Source organism: Gambusia affinis, linkage group LG08 (assembly GCF_019740435.1).
Source record: "Gambusia affinis linkage group LG08, SWU_Gaff_1.0, whole genome shotgun sequence".
NCBI lineage: Eukaryota > Metazoa > Chordata > Actinopteri > Cyprinodontiformes > Poeciliidae > Gambusia > Gambusia affinis.
In genome coordinates this window covers 4,016,470-4,037,070 of record NC_057875.1, presented here as the reverse complement: position 1 = coordinate 4,037,070, position 20,601 = coordinate 4,016,470, and the positions used below count along the sequence as shown (strand labels likewise).

Genomic DNA, 20,601 nt, shown 5'->3' with positions numbered 1-20,601 from the left:
AAAGTACTTTGGAAAAGGAAAAAGCCTTTGTTGATTCTGCAAAGGTGGGATAGCTGGTGTGAGCTGCGTGTGCTGGCATGCAGAGACAGATAAAGATTTATCGGATGGGTTAAACCCACGAAAGAATAAATAATTTTTTTCTGAATGTGTCTGGTTCTACCAGTTCGGCTGGTGTGTCTGTTTAATAACATCTTTTACTGCCATCCTTTCATCAAAAGTTAGATTTTGGTTTTACACAACATTTTAATCAGAAAGTGGTCTGTACTTTGACTGGACCACTTGGATGTTTTTCTGCTTCAATCTGTTGTTTGGCGTCATCGTCCTGTTTGAGCCAAACTTCACCGTCAAATAAAAGTCCTCAAACTTTTCGACTCAATGCCAACAATGTGCACAAAAAAAAGGCAAACCATTAAACATTACAACCGCCACCACCGTGCTTCATAGTTGGTGCTGATATCAGCACCAATTACAGTGCTAATATCACCAGCTATGGTGATATCTCGTTGCTTGAGATCGTCAAGCAACAAGAGTGTCACTCTCTTAAAATAATAGCTGAAGACACTTTTTGACAAAAGTGATTTTGGAAAGAAAAAAAAAAAAACAAAAAAAAAACTGCCACCTCTCTTTTAATACGTTTTATTTTAGAGAGAAGTCACTATGGTATCACAATCCTGCCAAAAATCTTGAGGAGCTGAATAAGGGACCACAACAGTGCATTTTTTAAATGAGTGCATAACACTTCCATTTATTCATTTACCACTGCAAGTAATAAAACATGGCCCCTCCAGCCGGTGTATTTCAAATAAAAATTCAGAGATACTTTATTGATCCCCAAGGGAAAATAAATGCTCTTGTGCCTCATATTAATTCAAATTCCTTTTAGAATCAAATCAGTAAGAGAGCAGCAGCTCTTCTTATTGATGTGTCATGGATTTAAAGCATAGAAAAAGAAAACAAAGAGGAAGCAGAGGAGTACAAACAAGAAAAAAAACATCTGGAAAGGAACCCCCCGCCCCCATTATTTCCTCTGATTCCTCTTTTTTTCTTAATTTTAGGCCAAAATCAGATTAATCAGAAGTGTTACTCAGATGCGCCCATTAAACACTGAGAGCAACCACAATTTTCCAGCTGTTCATGAACTACGTTTTATTGTCAGTTCATGAACGCAGTTCATCAAATCAGTAAGTTCATGAACTGGTGAATAAATGAGTCAAGTTTATTTGTGTAGCACTTTTCAGCAACAAGGCAGTTTAAAGAGGTTTAAATACAGGCATAATTTATGAAACGGTAAGCGTTACTTATTGTCAAATACCATAATCAAAATCGCCAAGCAAATACACTTCAAATATTTTGATAAATTTTCCAATTAGAAAGAATCAAAGGCTAAACAGCCTTAATTCAAAGTGAATCAGTATTTCAGCTGTTTTGCAGTTTTCTGGAAGTTTGTTTTAGATTAGTGAGAACGAGAATACCTGCAATTGGATTTATGTGCTTTCTCAATAAATAAAAGTGGTGATGCGATTGGTTGCTAAGCACCTCTGTATTTTTGGCAGGAATGTGATGCCATAAGACCCTGTTAAATTCTCCCCTGTACTTGTACTTGTTTAGTCTTTTCCTAGTTGACCTGTCATGAACTTTAACATTCAACCTGCTAACGGAGGCATGTGGGTTCTGAGATGGAGTTCTCTGGGTTTCCTGTAATTTAACTGGGTCATCCATTCCAGGGAAGACTGGCAGATGTTTTAAATACTGCTGTGGTGAATAATCTCCCTCTCTGCAGAATGATGAACTTTGAATTGTTGAAGCAGTAGTCTTATAATGCTTCCCACATTGAGCTTCTTGCTGATGTTTTTCTGTTTACTCCAGAGCAGAAAACCACCAAAACTCTTGCTTTTATGGAAGTGTTCACACTATTTACTGCCTGCCATTTCCCCCCTTTTTAGACACTTTGGGAGCAGCAAGGATGGACCTTCCTCTTTTCAGTCACACCTTTTTTCATTTTGACAACAATAAATAACAAAGCGTGTGAATAATATAATATCTACACACCCATATTAGCTCAGATTATAACAATAAGATTGTTATAAGATTCCATTCTACGCAGATGATACACTGCTCTTCATTACAATATCACCTGGTGACTCTGAACCCATTCAATCACTGAACAGATGGTTAAACAAATAAATGTGTGATGTAGAATAACTTTCTTCAAAGGAACAGAAACAAAACTGAAGTTATTACTGTTGGACTTAAAAAGAAACGATCTGGAGTCAGAGAAAAGAGTCATTATTACAGCTGGAAACTGGAGATCAGGTCGGAAATCTGAGTGTAGTGATGGACTTAGACCTGAACATTAAGAATCACATAAAGACGGTTACAAAGCTGGCCTTCTAGCACCTGAAGAACATTTCCAGGATTGGAGGACTAATTTCTATACCAGATTTAGAGCACAGGTGTCAAACAGCGTCGGTCTCGATCCTAACAATCCCGTCGCCCCCCCCCTCATCCATCGTAAGGATGAACAGCATTGGTCTCGATCCTTAGAACACCCCCCCTCCTGGTCCGCAGAAAATTTCCCAACGGTTGACCTGTCCGCTGTACAAAAAAGGTTGAGGACCACTGGTCTAGAGGAACTCCTTCCACTCAGAGAATAGACTTTAAAATACTGCTGTTGGTTTATAAATCACTGAACGTCTTAAAGATGTGCTGTTGTTGTATCAACCTTTCTGACCTCACTGGGTCTGGTTCTGCTTTGCATCCCCAGAACCAGAACCAAACAAGGAGAAAAAGTATTCAGCTTCTATGCACCACAAATCTGGAACAAACTTCCAGGAAACTTCAAAACAGTCGAAACACTGAGTTCCTTTAAAACTCCACTAAACACCCATCTGTTTAGAGTTAACTTTGGTTCATAACAACTGGAACATTGGTTAATTCTAGTCTTCAATACTTGATGAGGATTACTGTTGATAATGTTGGTGATGAAATTTGACAGAATGTGATGTTTTTGCTTGTTTGCTGTTCCCAACATCACTGGTTACTGTGTTGTTTTTGTCATGTGAAGCACTTTGAACTGACTTGTTTCTAAAATCTTCCAGAAAAATAAACTTTACCTGCCTTGACTTTGTCTTTGTGGAAAACAGAGGGACAGAAACAGACCCTAACAGTCTCTGTCCTATTAGCATTGGCAGATATTTGCTAAACGTTCAAAGTTTTTCAGGGCCTATATAAACATTCTGTGTGTATAAATGGAAACGCACCTTTTTTAAGACGCCTTGGTTCACTTGAAACCACAGCCTCTGGAGAACCAGCTCATCCAGTCCTTCCACCTTTAATTTCTGAGAACAGGATACAGTGGGCATATTAAAACATTAAAACAATACATTTCCACTAATATTTAATTTAGAAATCTCAAAATGAGAGGTATGAAACCAGACCCCCAGCACAACAATCATTTATAAGACTTATCTTTGGAGCAAAGTCCAGACATTTGAACAAGGCAGTAAATTTGTAGAACTGAATGTCCTGCGTGTGCTCCGATACAACCACACTCTGCACCAAACTGAACTCTGTGGTTAAACTATAAAAATCTTGATTCATACCATTTTGCTGATATTTGACAGCTTAAAAATTTCCTCATGATGAACTCGGATGGCATAGTTGATGGGAAAGTTGTGCTTCTGTAACAGAGAAACGGAGAGAGATGCATAAAAACTAAGCACAAGTTCAGACAGAATCCTTTAAACTCCCTTTAAAATATATAGTTCACTAAATCAAGAGGAGAAAAGTTTCAGAAACGTAGATGTTTAGCAAACTGCCACTTCAGATTATGGTGCTGTTTGACCTAAAGCTTCGAGTTTTCGGCTGCTGGAAACACCTGGAGCATCTTGCAACCTGCTCTCTGTGTGAACACCAAGTATTTTTTGTTTAGTTTCCAGTTCAAATGTCTTATTGCTCTTGAATTAATACAAAACTCACAAGGAACTTTTTGGCAAGATGCAGGAGCTTATTTTAAGTCAGTAATTCTTGAATATTGATAAGAAATATTAGTTCTACTGGCAGATTATTTCACTTGTAGAAAAATGTCTTTTATAAGTGAAAAAATCTTCAAGCGGAACTATTAATTTTATTATTCACTTAAATCAAGCTCCTATATCTTGCTGAAAAGTTACTTAAAAGTTAATTTTGTTGTATTTTAAATTTACAAAACACTAGAAACCAGAGTTGGGTATGATTAGTTACATTTACTCAATTACATTTACTTAAGTAACCTTTTGGGAAGAATTTACTTTTAGGAGTATTTTAAATACGCTGTAATTTTTACTTTTTCTTCAGTAACTTTATTATGAAGTATTTCTACTCTTACTTGAGTAAATGAATGGAAAACAAACATGTTTTAACCAAACATTCACCAGACAGACACTCTCCTGCAGCTTTTGTTAAACTTTTATAAGTTTTTTTTTTTTTATTAAAAGAAACTGATTTGGAAACATTTTCTTTTGCCTGATTTTGTTATTCTTTGTTACTTATATAAGTTATTGTTATTTTGGTCCATAAAATACCAACATTTCCACTTAACTTTACACTTTGGTCCATCTGATTATGTAATTTTTAAATATTAAATGATTGATCATTTGATCAGCTAGTCAGTACTTGAGTAGACTTTTTACCAAATAATTTTTTTACTCTAACTTTAGTAATTTCTTGGATGGCTACTTCTTACTTAAGTAAAATATGTTGAAGTAGTGCTACAGTACTCTTACCTAAGTACAATTTTTGGATACTTTATCCATCTTTCCTAAAAGCTAGACAAAAATACTAAAGATTTTATGTTTTCGCAGTGAACTTGCTAATTGTTTTAATGTTTTAAATCCTTTTTATTGCTCCTTTAAACTACTTGAACCTGTTCTCACATGCAGTAGAGTTGGAGGGTTTTGAACTGTTTTGCATCCCGACACCATTTTAGAGGAAACTGTTAACAGATAAAGGATTTCGATCACGCTCGTCGCTTCAGGATCGGTTGCGGTCCATTTTTACGTCGCCTCGTCTTACCATGTACCGTCGCCTGTGGCTCAGGCTGTCGTTGAGCGTCTTGAGGGGCGTGCACATGCTGGCGGGCGTGGAAGCCATCAGAACGGGAGCCATTAGAAACAGGCCTACAAGAGACGGGGCAGATGGAGGTTAAATGTGCGACATGTGCAGCTCGTGCCTCCAGCATCCCGATTTAACGGCTGGAGTTTAATCACAACTACGATTTAATCTAGACATGTGCAATGTGGTGTTAAAGGAGGTGCTGTGATGTTTCTGGTACATCTGACCTTGAGATGAACCAGTTAGTGCAAAGGATTGATAATTTGATCAGTTTCTCAGAACGAGTAGAATTTTTACCAAACACTTTTTTACTCTTACTTGATTAAAGTCCAGAAATCGTCACAGAGAGAGAAAGATAACCAGGAAGTAGAGCTGCAACTTAATTATTATTTTAGTAATCAATTATTCTGACAATTAATTGTATAAAAAATAGCACATTTTACAGATTTTTCATTCAACACCATGAACTTTCTTATACAATGTTGGAAATACATTAAAAAAGCAAATAAACCAATAAGTAGATCCCCTTTTTAAACAAGAAAAACATTTTATTGCCCAACATGCTTTTACCTGAGTGAAGCCAAAACTGCCTCTTGAGGAGTTTTATGTAAAACATATTTACAGACAAAGGCTTTTTTTAAAAACTTAAATGCAAAATTAATATATTTTTTTATAGAGTTTTGGACTAATTACTACTGCATTTTCCCCTGTCTGTATACTGCAGTTAACAATTAATAAAATCATTAAGTCAGTTGATAATTATTTCAGTAATTAGTTCAAGTAATAATTTCAGCCCTAAATGTGCCGTTTGCTTTTCTTCATTCGAGATTATACTTTTCAACTCACACAATCTGGACTTGTTTGAATAAGTCAAACAAATATTTTTGAAGGACCCATTTTATATTTGTTAAAAATAAAAATATGTTTCTGATAATGTTTCCCAGTGTCTTATAGTTACTGTAATGGCCTGCAGTGTCTCAGTGTTTGTGACTAATTTGGTTTGAAGAAAAACCCAAATGCATGAAACTGCTGGTGATGGAAATGAGGAGCATCTTTAATAATAAAACACTAGAAAAAAAACAATAAAAAAAACTGATTACATACAGAGGCGGGGAGGAAAATAAGATGGGAACCAGGTGAGCTAATCACCCCACTGTTGTCAACTCAGCAACTTTCTTGCTATATTCAGCAACATTTCCATCATCTGCAACGTCCTCAAACGTGATAAAACATCCAGACATCCAGCAGGTCAGGCTTTTTGACGATTCTCTTCAATTTGGGGATGAAAACTAAAGACAATACTTTCTTTTATTATTTCAAACTGTTTTCAGAGGGAGTTAACTGCTGTCTGTTGCAGATAAGATACTGCCTGATCATTATCTGCACTCATCCCCACTTCTAAAAACCCATCTCTGCTTGAGCATAACTTCAGTGTCCCTCTGGGTTGTTTTGAGCTTTTCTACAGATCTTATGTTTCCCAGATCCATTAGCAAAGCAAGCAGCGATATATTTTCTGTCTCCAGCTTTTCTGTCTCCACCTCTAAATACACAAATCAAAAAACATAAAATGCACAATGCTGGAAAAACAACAACACAAAACTATTACTGAAATAAAACACATCAATGGTTGGAACCAACTAACTGACTCACTCACACTTTGGTTACCTAGCAACTCACTGACTCTTTGGTTACCTAGCAATAACTTGTTGAGTAACTTGCGCAGCAGCAGTTTAAGGTTTTCTAGAAATAAACGGCATGGAGTGAAAACTGGATGAAACAGGAAAAGTTTGGCAGAATTTTAAACATTTAAAACAAACTAATAATTATCAATAGACAATTATTGATATTGGTTAATATGAAACACTAACACTGTGATAGGTTTTTCACCTACATATATATTCAACTATATTTTGCATTTTTTTAAAATTTAACAATATTAAATTTATTTTATACAATATTAAAAATACCAATAAACAATAAAAAAAAATTTAAACAAGAAAAACATTTTATTGCCTAAATTACAGCAACATATCATTCCATAAGTGAAAAATACTTCTGACATAATAATCTCTGCTTGACTTAATACAGTGTAATCAATAATTAGATAACAAAAGATGCTTAATGGGAGATTTTCTGCAGAATTTGAAACAGGTGAAGCTAAAAGTTTCACTTTGAGGAGGTATTTTCAGAAAAAGGTTAAATTTTTCTTCATAAATGTGAAATGCATTCATATTTGGAACAGTTTTGGCTCTGAACATGCTGTTTTTTCAGCAGATGGCCTTTTTAAAATTCTTTATACTCCAGTTAACGTTTAATCGATTCTTGCTCAGTCTGGACGGAGACGCCGCCACACTTTTCATGACTTAACATCCTGCTAAAACCTGCATTTTAGCAAGTTGGAAAAACTGGACGAACTCTGTCAGTGAGAAGGAAGTCATGAAGCTGGGATTTTTAAAAAAATCACAGATTAATGAATTCAGTCATGATTGGACTTTGTCAATATTTATAGATTCTCTCGTGGAGCCAGCAGGGGGAGAAAACGGTAAAAGGTACAATCAGGATTAAATAACAAATATTAAATAAGAAATATTCACAACAAAGATAACAAATGCCCACTAGTGTGAAACTTGGAGCAGCTCTACCTGAAAAAACCTTGGCAGACGTGAATGCACCCTGCATACCTTGGAGCTCACACTGAGGGCAACCCGGGACACTGAGCCTCGTCAACCCTCACTGGCTGCAAGGATTCTCATATTTTGAATTTTCCCAGATGATTTATGAAACAGACATTCCGGCTCTGATAAGTTTGGCGATTTCCGTTCCATCCGTCTCCTTATTGATAGAGTTTCTGCAACTTATGCAAAATCAGTTGTACTGATTTGCTTTTCTGCTGATGTGGTGTGATGTCTTTTTATTTCAACGCAACAATTATTCAACAGAAGCATTTCTTCAGATCAGCTCATCACGCAGAGGAAAACAAACTAAACCCAACTTTCCAGCCACACAATGAAAAGCAGGACTCACAAGTCAACATTATGTGGGCTTGTAGACTCAGTGCATCACTATTTATCCTCCAAAATCCACAGTTTCCTTCAGAAATCACCCAGTTAATGAGAACAGTCCACCTGCTTTTATTTAGTATCAGTGTGATCGCAGCTTTTCTTGATTCCTCAGATGATTGTTTTGGACTAATTTTCTTTTTAAGCCACATCAAGATCAGAAATGTGGCAGAAAGTTTTGCTAAATGACAAACTGTTAAGTTATGAATAAATGGTTTTCTCTGCATTCACTTGATTTCATCTGAAATCAAGTGATACGTAACTTTTAGAAAAAAAATTTTTTTTTTCATTTGTTGACAGATAATTTTTAGAAAAAAATTGAGCTCCTTTGCCTTCTGGAAACAACCAATCAGAGCCAGCAGGCGGGTTTTATCGCTGTCAATCACCCTTCTCTTTCCTGCCTCGCTCTCTGTTATGCTGCATGAATGCTAAAGTTACTTATAGCCACCAATGACGGTCGGCAAGCGTTTTTTCTGCAACGGTAAGTTGTTTCCTCACCGTTAGCAAATTTTGAAGCACGTTCATGAGCTTGATTGACAGCGCTACGATCCTCCCCTGACTCTGATTGGTTGTTTTTGATGCATTTCTTCAAACAGCAATAGTAACTCAGGAAGAAGATGGAAGAGATTGATTTTTTTCCCCACAGATTATTTGTTTCATAAACTATGGTGACAGTTTTAATAAAAATATTTACTATGTAAGTTACATACTGCACCGTTAATGTAATTTGGTACAATAAAGATACAATTGTTGATTTGATAAAATAATATTTTCAGACCATTCTCCAGTGATATTGCAGTAATGGTATAATATTGGAAGCACACTCTAAAAGATTAATACACTTCTTTTTCTAAAGAACCTTTAACACTGGAAAACCTGTTAAAAAGCCAAAGTAAATTAATTAAGCAACCAAAAAACAAAAAAATGCAATTAATTACCTTTTTGTAAGCAAAATTTTCCTTGAAAAAATGGGCCAGTTGAGACCAAAGCACCAGACTGAAGACTTTTATCATTCGATTTTTGGTAGTAAAAACGGTACAGACACGAGAAAAAATGTCATGCAAATGGAAATTATTGAACTTCTTTTAATTCGTCATGCAATTAACTGCTTTATTGCTTATTGCAACAGGTATATCCTGCTTATATCTGAGTTGTAATCAAGTAAGAATAGCAATACTTCAACATACAGTTGTTAATCAGAACAAAATGTGAAACTCTTACTAAGTATTTAATTAAGGAATTAGATGACACAGTTGTGTCCAAACTTTTGGTATGTACTGTATAAGTTGTGCTTTTACTGAAATAAAAGTAAAAAGTGTCCAGCCAAGAAATTACTCGAGTAAGAAAAAAAAATACTTAGTAAGTGTTTCACATTTTGTTCTGATTAACAGCTTAATTACTTTTCTGGTATTATAATGCTGTGAGAAAACAAAATCGCTGTCTGAGCAACTGCAAGTCAGACGTGAGGGGAGGAAATAAAACCCAGTGATGAAGAGTCTTTTCTTCATGCTGAACTTGTAAATTGGAAACGGTCGGAGGTCTGTTTATCTGCTAAACTGTATCCGTAGAAGATGGCTTCCAGATGGCGCGCTGCTTTATTAAGTTAATCTGTGAGCCGATTTCCACAGGCGACTGTGTCAGAAACTGGGAAACTGTCACTCAAACGTAGCCTCGGGGGTTTCTTTTCCTATTAACACTTTGGGACTGTGTCAGGCGGCTCTGATTGGAACCACCGCTGGATCAGAGGGTCACTTAGACAAAACCCCAGATGTAAATCTGTGCTAATAGCTGGTGTTGCTCAGGATGAAAACAACCTCGAGAGCCAAAGTTTGGTCGTTTATCAAAACAAGAGCGCTGATGCTAAGCGTGTGTGTCCCAAAGGCAGCAGGCTGTCTCACTTTAAAACTCAGTTCAACAGAGATTAAACTGAATGGCCCATAATATCCACTTCACTTTTATTTGTTCATTCTTCATAAGCCAGCATCCGCTAAAACAAAAACTAAATGAGGGTGAGATAATTTCAAACACAAATGTTCAGCCCTAACTGATATTCACTAAATGATGTTTGCTGGAAAAACTTCAGAGTAAGATTTATTCTAAAAACTCCTCGTAACAATGCAGAGGGAAATTTAAATGCCATGAATTCACGTACATCTGGTAAGTTATACTAAGAAGAAAGCTAAAGACACTGCACAAAACAAAATCCTAGCCAGTATTTTTACTCTGGCTACTGGTGCAAATCTCTTAGCAGGGCTGAAATAACACAAAACAACTTACAACTAACTTTTCAAAAAATATACAAGAGCTTATTTTAAGTCAATAATTCCTTAATATTGAAAAAAAGTTAGATTTCCACTGGCTGATCATTTCATATTGAATAAATGTCTGCTATCAGTGAAAATAATCTGCCAGTGAATCTAATATTTTTTTATCAATATTAAGGAATTTGTTTCTTAAAATAAGCTCCTTTGTCTTGATGAAATGTTACTTGTTAGTTTTTTTCCATATTTGCTGTTTATTTTTCATTTTGTTTTTTTCTTTTGTTAATTTTTTTTGGGGGCGTTTTGTGCACCTTTAGCTGTGCATCTACGCCTGTTGACAACTAATTTAAAGCGATAGCGCTGTAAATCAGTGCAGCATGTTCATTGAACGATGCCATAGAGAAAATGTATTGATCCACATCAGAAAAAACATTTAGAAACAACTTGAGCAGCATGAACCAGAGCCCGTCTGCAGGGAAAAGTCCAATTCATGAACCTTTCTGAACCATCCCAGAGCAGGTGCTAAGGTGTTTAAGTAAAGCACACTCCTGCAGTCAGAAAGTTGAAGGTGAACGATCCATTTATTTTAAACTTTGTAACAATTTATAATTTTCCGTGCATCCATCTATGATAATGTTGTAACTTGTTGATAATCTCATTATTGGTCGTCATTGTTGAATGATCTTTACCTGCACACTGCAGGGTTCAGAGGTTTAACTGGTCTGAGCTTTAACCAGTTAAGCCTCCGTTGCTGCCAACATCAGGACATCGTGGTTCCTCCAGGTTGGATTCCCGTGACGGAAGCATCTCAGATATTTTTCAGGAGTTCATGAAATGCTCTCAACCTGTGATGAAAGCGGCTTGTGACGCCATCTGGAAACTTTACAATACACGGAAAACAAAAACTTCTTAAAAGATGAAGCAAACATAATCCAGGGCAGGAATGTTGGATTGTCACAGCTGCATGGATTCTGGATAATCCAGACCTCCGTTCCTTATGGTTACATTTCCAGTCACTTTGCAGCCGGTTTGATCAGTTCTTTCCAGATACAGTTAATTATTTTGCGTCAGACTGAGTCCATGCAGAAAGCCGTGTTTCTGCAGGTTGACACATGTTTGTGAGCGAGAGCTGGGATGGTTTGCACAGGGAAACGATATTTTCATCTGTTCACGTCATTGCCAATGCAGGGAGAACATTTAGTCTTTTGCTTTGGATCAAAACTCACAAACAGCCTTCAGTCCAAGCAGGTCTACTTTGTTTTTGCTTTATGAATTGGGAGATGCATGAGAAACCGATCGCAGCAACGAAGAGATGCCTTTTTTTAATGGTCTCCACCTTGACGTTCTGACACTTGATGGCCTTTCTGCCTGACTCACAGTAACGTCTCCACATCTGTCAATAATCACAGATCAATCACAGATCCATCCACCATCCATCCACCCATCCACCCATCCATCCACCCATCCATCCACCCATCCATCCACCCATCCATCCACCCATCCACCCATCCATCCACCCACCCATCCACCCATCCATCCATCCACCCATCCATCCACCCATCCATCCACCCATCCACCCATCCACCCATCCACCCACCCATCCATCCATCCACCCATCCATCCATCCACCCATCCATCCACCCATCCACCCACCCACCCACCCATCCATCCACCCATCCACCCATCCACCCATCCATCCACCCATCCATCCATCCACCCACCCACCCATCCATCCACCCATCCACCCATCCATCCACCCATCCATCCACCATCCACCCACCCACCCATCCACCCACCCATCCATCCATCCACCCACCCACCCACCCATCCATCCACCCACCCACCCACCATCCATCCATCCACCCATCCATCCATCCACCCATCCATCCATCCACCCATCCATCCACCCATCCATCCATCCACCCATCCATCCACCCACCCATCCATCCACCCATCCACCCACCCATCCATCCACCCACCCACCCATCCATCCACCCATCCACCCATCCATCCACCCATCCACCCACCCATCCACCCATCCATCCATCCATCCACCCATCCATCCATCCACCCACCCACCCATCCACCATCCATCCATCCACCCACCCATCCATCCACCCATCCACCCATCCACCCATCCATCCACCCATCCATCCATCCACCCATCCATCCATCCATCCATCCACCCATCCATCCATCCCAACCAAGTTAATGAATAATTAATCATTATTTTGACAAAAGTTGAGATTCTCCTCTCTTCTTTGAATGAACCCACAGCTGGTCAAATAACAATCCTTTAATGGACTGTAGTGCAGAATATTTATGTACATTTAAATTGTAAATTTAACACATCACTTGGTAAAATATGCTGAGCTAAAAGCAGAAACTGAAGAAACTCCTCAAAGAAAGACCTCAACTCACCAACAACCAACTCTAAACCGTTCTGTTTCTTTAAAGGAAAACATTCCCACCTCTGTTTGTCGTTAAAGGCGCTAAAATTGTGTTTTTCTGTTAACCAGCTGACCAGATCCTGATGGGTGAGTTTAAAATACGAGGAAAAATTTAAGGGAAATATATCGGCCAGAAAACAAAGTAACATGAAACAAATTTGCTGAACTTTCTCAGAACGAACCGTCACGAGTCGAACTGAAAAACACCTGCAGCAGATTACCGTGACTGAAATATAAGAATGCTTCCAAGTCAGTGTAATTTGGCTGGATGTGGAGATGAAGACAAACCATTTATATTCATAGGAACCTCATGCAGCACAAAATGGTAGCAGGTTTTGAAAACATGAGAGGACGACACGAGTAACCTGAAAACAATCACAACACCGTCAAAGATCAACCAAACTACACCGAAACTAGTGGCTGCTACGTCTCCATCGCAGGAGATTCAATAATCTGGGGAAATAAAATGTTCCCCGTCGTCACGGCAACTCAGACACAGTTAAACCAATCAGAGATGCCAGTTTCCTTCACTAAACTCTTTACATATTTCTAATCCAAGGAGGAGAATAAAATAAAAACAAAACAGGAGAAAAAAGGAAGCAACAGATTAAAATCCCAATATGTACACTGTAAAAAAAAAAACACATCTCTAATTTATGGTAAAATACTGGCAGAATTTTACAGTATAAAATACAGCAAAACCATATTTATACAGTAAATACAACATTTTACCGTATTTAGATAGTAAATTGGGTAAAATTAGCCGCATTTTACCGGTAAAATGTAGTAAATTACTGGTTTGTGTAAAAGTGACTTCATTGTTAGATTTCATGCAACAATGAAATTTTACCGTATTTATACGGCAAAATTCTGGCAACCAGAGCTGCTGGTATTTTACAGTGAATTAGAGCTAAAAGCTAATTTACTGTAAAATACTTTTTACTAAACGCTTTTTTACTCTTTTTACTTGAGTAATTTCTTGGATGGCTACTTTTTACTTGTACTTGAGTAAACAAAAAGAGATGTTCTTTTTGTTTTTACAGTGTGATAGTTGGAAAAAAAAAACTTTTATTTTAGAAGTTAAATGAAATCATGTTTTGAAGAGACCTGGTCACTGTTGTGTCATCCACTCCTGAACAAACTGTCCTCCAACAGTCAGGAAGTTATGAGTGGAAATTGACTGGATTTTGTTCTTCATGTAACATGAAATTTAAAACTCTTTACTGAATCATTGTTTTCCATAAAACTCCATGACCTCATTAAGTTCAGGATGTCCTGTTGCTCCTTTTTAAGGAGCCGTTTGAGACTTCATTTCTTTTTCCACTTCTTCCAAGTCAATCACTTTCAAAGGGCAATAATGTGCATTTCGTAAATAATTTTACGCTTTTGCATTTTTTATTTTGGCATTCTTGAGCTTTTTAGCTTCTTTATCGCTCCAACATAAAGATGTGAATGATGTGAAGTGTTGCGGTTTGTGAAATGATCCATTCAACAGGATGTTTACTGCTCTGTCACAGCGACTGCAGCCTCCACTTTTAAATGACGCAGAAGGATCTTAAGCCAGGATTGCTTGGTAACATGATCCGTATCGACCCTTTGCAACTGCGTCACTTAATCATTCGAGGCGCCATAATGGACGCTGGAAGTGACGGACCTGTGATATTGAACAGCGACTGACATTGTTGTTTTTGCCAGCGTTGCCAAAATTTACTGCAAAATTTACAAGCAGACTGGTGTTAGACAAAAATCAAGTAACACATCCCCTTTAAATCACTTTAAAGGGGATGTGTTATGCAATATTCACATTTTGAATGTTTTGTACTTCTGTTTGGTTTCTACTGCTTCTAAAAAATAACAACCAGCCAGTTTTTAGCAGAGGTGGGAAGTATCTCGATATTTTTACGCAGTTACATTTACTTAAGTAACTTGTTTGTTTTTTTTTAAATTGTACTTTTTTGAGTATTTTTACTATGCTGTACTTTTTATTTTACTTTAGTAATTTTATCATAAAGTATTTTTACTCTTACTTGAATAAAATTTAAAGATTTTCTACCCACTGAATGAAAATGAATCATGTTGTAATAAAAAATTCACCAGACAGACACACACCTGCAGTTTTGAATAAAGTTTCAAACGTTTTATTTTTATTATTATTAATTTATTATTTAATGTAACAAATAACGTTAAAAAAAGTTTGAAAAGTTTTCACTGAAAGAAACTGATTTGGAAACATTTATTTTGCCTGATTTATTTTTTTATTTTTTTATTTTTTTTGTAGTAACTTTTGTGAATTATTGTCATTTTTGTCATTAAAATACCAAAATTTCCACTTAACTTTATATTTCGGTTTATCTTATTTTGTCATTTTAAATGTCAAATGTTTGATAATTTGACTAGTTACTCAGTAGTTGAGTAAACTTTTTACTAAATGCTTTTTTACTTTTTTTACTTGAGTAATTTCTTGGACGGCTACTTTTTACTTTTACTTGAGTAAAACTATGTTGAGGTAGAGCTCCTCTTACTTGATGATACATTTTGGGTTCTTTGCCCACCTCCAGTTTTTAGCAATAATTTAATGTTTTTTGGTGTCTGTAAAATGATCCAGTCTTCTTTAATCTAAAATATGAGACAATTCAAACATCTTTGTGTCCCAACCCATGTTCTCTTCTCACCATGTCATCCATCAGAAAGAATAACAGACCTTTAATGAAAGCCTTTAGCTTTCCGTCTTCTCAATAACTTTATTAAAATAAGTTCCCCCCTTTTTCATATTAACCTGACAGCAAGTTTTCAAAAACGATTCTAAAATAAGCGGAAACTTTACTCCCCGCTGAGCGGTTTTGTATTCCACCAGCACGTTACACAGAAAGGAAAGACTTTCCCTCTTTCAGGTCAGAGGAAAATACAGTGAAACATGAATCTGGGGCCAGTCCACCTCACTGGAGTTCTGACAGGACTGTAACACCGTCGTTTATCATTCTCCATTTCAAAGAAAAGATGGTACGGATGATGTACAGTAAATCAGTTTCTCTTTATTAGTACTCAATATCTGCAGAGATCTATGGCACAGGCCTGAATCACGGAGCAGGGATGAAAAACATACACTAAAGTCAACAGCATAAAGAGAAGCGAAGTCAGAAATGAAGGAGAGAATTCATCTGTCTGAGGGCAACATCTGCCCAGCACAGAAAGATTACCTTCATCAAGCATCTCAGCAGAACCAGAGGGCCGATTTTATCCATGCAGTCAGTTCACCAGAGGTAAACAGAGTCTCTAACACATGAAGTGCAGCTTTTATTCACAACATTATGATACAAATACAAGAAAAAGGTAAGAGAGAAGCAGTGGATTGTGCTGCTGATGATTGATAAACTGATCAATGATTAAAGCTGCACTCTGTAACTTTCATAAATATGCTTTCTACATATTTATTAAAACTGTCACTATTATGTGACAGTACAAGGTGAGACAGATAGTCTGTGTGATCCTACTGCCACCTGCAGACCACTCCCGGTCAGAAACAACCAATTAGAGCCAGGTGGACCGTCTTATGATGTGTTCATTGAACCACACAGATCTGACGCTTCAGTCGCGTTTGATGTGAATGCAGCATAAATGTCAACAGAGTCAAAGTAAATGTTGTTCTACAAGGCAGAGTCTGAAATTAAGTTGCTGTTTTTGTTGCAAATGTTGTCTTTAATTAGGCCCAAATTGAAAGTCAAATATTTCCACCTTCCAGAAGGAGTTCGGCTTTTATTCACTAGCAACATAAAAATGCAGCGGTAAACTCCCACTCACTCGTCTAAAGCAAAACCTCCTGGTCAGCAAATTCCAGCTGGTACAGAGCCGGCCCAAATCATAAGCACAGCCAAAAAATATTTTGAAGGGAAAACGGTGGAAAGAATATTTAAGTTAAGATTTTAGAGCAAGTTCACTTTATATACATACAAATAATAATCTCTGTTTTATTGTTGTGTTACCATAGTTACCGATCCGATGATATGAGTTCCCACACTGCAAAAACACAAAATCTTACCAAGTATTTTTGTTCTAGTTTCTAGTGCAAATATTTTTTTAGACTTGTAATAGGAGAAAACTTAATTACAAGTAACTTTAAACTGAGAGAGAGCCTCGCCGTTCATCTGCAGATGTAATGTTTTCTCATGAAGAACCTCATCTGATAATGCGAGATGTGAATATTTGTGCAATTACACCCCAGTAGAGCTCATTTTTAGCAAAAGCTTTCTCCTGTAGCTCTTGCATTTTTTACATTCTCTGAAACTAATTTTAAAAACTGCTTAATATTCAGCTGTAGGGAAACCCACAAATGTAAATTTTCTTTTAAAAAAACAGTTTCCATATGTTCGACTCTGCCTGGAGACATCTGTGTCTGTGTGTTGGAGTCATCCGTCTCTTAGCAGGTCATTGATGGACTTAGCAGCAGAAATCAGAGAGTGAGGCCGACATTCTCCGTCAAACTGCCTCGGAAAACATGGATTTCAAGACATTTTGCTCATTTAGCTGTTAAAAACACCAGAAACCCTCTGGTTGTATTTGTTCAGCATACAGTCGGGGTCAGAAGTTCACTGATAACTCATCAAGGAGATTTGGGTTATTAAACTGGGTTATCTGGGTTTCTGTTTTTCCAGGGAGGAAAAATTTTAAAACATACATCTGTGATGGCAAAAAAACAAACTTGGAGAACAGATTTTAATGTATTACGGATTTTCTCTCTCTCACACACAAGGCATGTATTAGGCTACACATGCAGACACAAATAAACGCAGCAGAAGCCAGATATCTGCACTCATGGGCTACATTGTTTGTCCCCACAATGAACAGAGAAATAAATCTAAATCAAAAAGTAATAAATAAAAAACTACAAAGCAAAGCAAATTGGTTATGTTTCACATAATAATTTAAAAAATAAAGTAATAAAACTTTCAAAACCTTTTCATTATGCTAAATTCACATTTTGCACATATTTGTACTTCTTAAAACAAATAAGCCATTTTTTGTAAATACCTTAATGCTTGTCGGTTTCAAAAACCTTTGCAAATGTAACATCACCAATCAGCAGGCACTGCATGTTACCTAGCAACCCCAGCAAAGTTCTGCCCTTTACCTAGCAACCCGAGTTCCAGCACGTTTGGTCAGCTGGTTTTACTGCAATAGCTGCTGGAAAAGACAAGTCTTTTCTTGTTGACTTAACATCCAGAAACCACTTGCTACATTCTTGTTGGTTGTGCAGGAGGATTCACTTCTGCTTTTTGAAGCTGTATGTTAGTAAAATTGCGCATCTGTTTGCAACTATTTTCACATGCAAGTGTAAAGGTTGAGTTGGGGGCCGTGGCCAGCAGCAACCTATTAACTGTAAACACATGGTGAGTGTTACACATTCAAAAGATTTTCCAAGCACGTGGGAATCTACAATTCTTCGTCTTAAATCTTCACTTTCCTGTTCTTGTAATTGTTGGCAAACAAATGTTTTTGCTGCAGAGAGAAACTCCCAGTATCATCCAGTCATGCAGATGTTAATAGGAACCATCAGCACCACTTAACGTTCAAAGTCTTTTTTTTTTTTCTCAGAAGAGCTTTAGCAGCGTTAGTGGCTCGTATTTTTGCAACAGTAGGCAGGCAGGAAGGAGGGCGAGGAAGACATGAGGCAAAGGTCGTCGGGACTGGGAGTCGAACCCGTGACGTCCGCGTCAAGGACCAAGGCCTCCAAACGTGGGGCGTGCTGACCCACTGCGCCACCACAGCACGCCCCAACGTTCAAAGTCTTTTCCCTCCTCTTCTACAATCTTTTTTGTAAGAGTCAGAAAAGTTAACACTTTAAAAAAACACAGCCTAAAAATTTCTGTCAGGAGAGTTTTACACCCTTCAGTCCAGAGAAACGCCTTCATGACTGACTTGAAACCCCAATCCATCGATCAGCAGCAAGATCCCATTCAGTTTGCAAGTTCAGATTTAAACAGAAGTTGTTTTTCTGCGGTTTTATTATAAATATTGTGTAACCTCCCTCCAGACTGCTAACAATGTCTTCTGAGTCATATAAACAGTGATCTGGAGGCCAAAGCCTTAAATCCAAAGTGTTTTGCAACGATGCATGTCTGCAGATGATGTCTTCATCTGTCTTGTTAACACTTCCCGACGATAATGACATGGCTGCAGAGCAGCAGGAACCCATTACAGCATCCGTCAAGACGAAGACACTTTGAAAGAAGGCCTCTGGCGCACCGCGGCGATAACAAACTGAAGCGGACAAACGCATTCACAATCACGCTCACACGACAAGCAGATTACAGGCTTCCTGGCCTGTGAGTCGCTGAGCTGAAATGTGACACATTTGTGAATGCGAAAAGAGATGATCTGAGCGCTGGAAAGGTCTGCTCGGGCCGGGCTGCGTGGAGAAGATCAAACCTGACCGCAGAGGGGCTGGCAGATGAAGGAGCGTCACGGAGGACTGGATCTGTCCTGTTATGTGCAGGGACACTTTCTCCCCAAGCAGAATCAACCAGACATCTGTCTTCAGGCATCATGATTGACTTCATACAACAATAAACTTTTCATCAAAGTAAAAAATACTGTAAAATTTAAATGGACAGCTGAAAACTTCATCTAAACAAACACAAAATATCTGGATTTGATTTAGTTAAAATAAAAGTAGAAGGAGAAACTTTGAAGGCGCCAGTGAGCCTACTGCCCGAATCTCCAACAATGAGGAGACATTGGAGACAAAGTAGACCAGTAGTTTCCAATCCTGGGCCTCAGGACCTGCTGTCCTTCATGTTTTAAATGATTCCCTGCTCCAGAACACCCGAATCAGCGAACCAGGAAGGCTGCACGGACCTTACCAAGCTCCGCCCACAACCGACCCACGTGACCGCAAATCTCTCAAACAAAGCCTCGCGGCGCGTTGTTCCTATGTAAACATGACTGGTTAGTGCATCATTTCTACCGGATTTTCACAATATATCAGCTACTAGAATGGACAGAGGAACTAACAAGTTCATGTCATCATCTGGGAGGAGGTTACTGGTTTCTCAGTCACCTTCTCCTGACTGACACCTGAGGCCAGCAGGTGTCAGTCAGTTATGGTAGATCTGAACTTTGACCTCAATATGAGAAGCTACAGACTGATAGGAGGAACCAAAGAGCTCTGTTAAGGTAAAGGCAAATCTTCTGAAGTTGGGATATAATTAATTTAATTTCACATAATTATCGTGTTAGAAGCCATTTGTTTGTTAAAATTTTATGAAATCTATTTGTTCCATTTGATTGTTGTGAATGATGTATAATCACAAATGAACGAGGTAATTAGTCCAAGTGTAACGGATATTAGATATACAAGTGAAATTCTTGCTAAAATATGTTTTGGTAAACATCTTTGTATGTATTTCATAACTGCCTTGTGATGAGTGGTGTTTGGCGCCCCCTACACTTTCTCCCCAAGCAGTTGCCTATAAATACTGGTTGCCTATAAATAAAAGGGGAAACCGGAAATTCCACACAGACTGTTTTGCGCTCTGATGTGGTAAGTCATCAAATCCGGTTCTTCTCTGACTTGTTTTTGTGATTTTGTTCGGGGACTCAATTGGAGTGTTGTTGCGATACACAGAGGACAGGTGGACCAGTAAGGGAGGCTAACTGGATGTTTTTGTCAACCACTCATTACAGGTAAAAATGTCAATAATTTAATGTGTCAGTTATGTTTGTCAGTTTGTTAATAGTTTGCTA

General features: G+C 37.8%; 1 protein-coding gene across 1 annotated transcript in view; it reads right to left on the bottom strand.

Moving 5' to 3' along the window:
* il34 (interleukin 34) overlaps nucleotides 1-20,601 on the bottom strand; it is a 42,788-nt gene that overhangs the window by 9,602 nt on the left and 12,585 nt on the right. The window contains exons 2-4 of the mRNA XM_044125845.1: nucleotides 5,053-5,156; nucleotides 3,603-3,680; nucleotides 3,261-3,338 (exon numbers count right to left, since the gene is read on the bottom strand). Of these exons, the coding sequence (XP_043981780.1) occupies nucleotides 3,261-3,338; nucleotides 3,603-3,680; nucleotides 5,053-5,156 (260 nt within the window). The remainder of the gene's footprint in view (nucleotides 1-3,260; nucleotides 3,339-3,602; nucleotides 3,681-5,052; nucleotides 5,157-20,601) is intronic.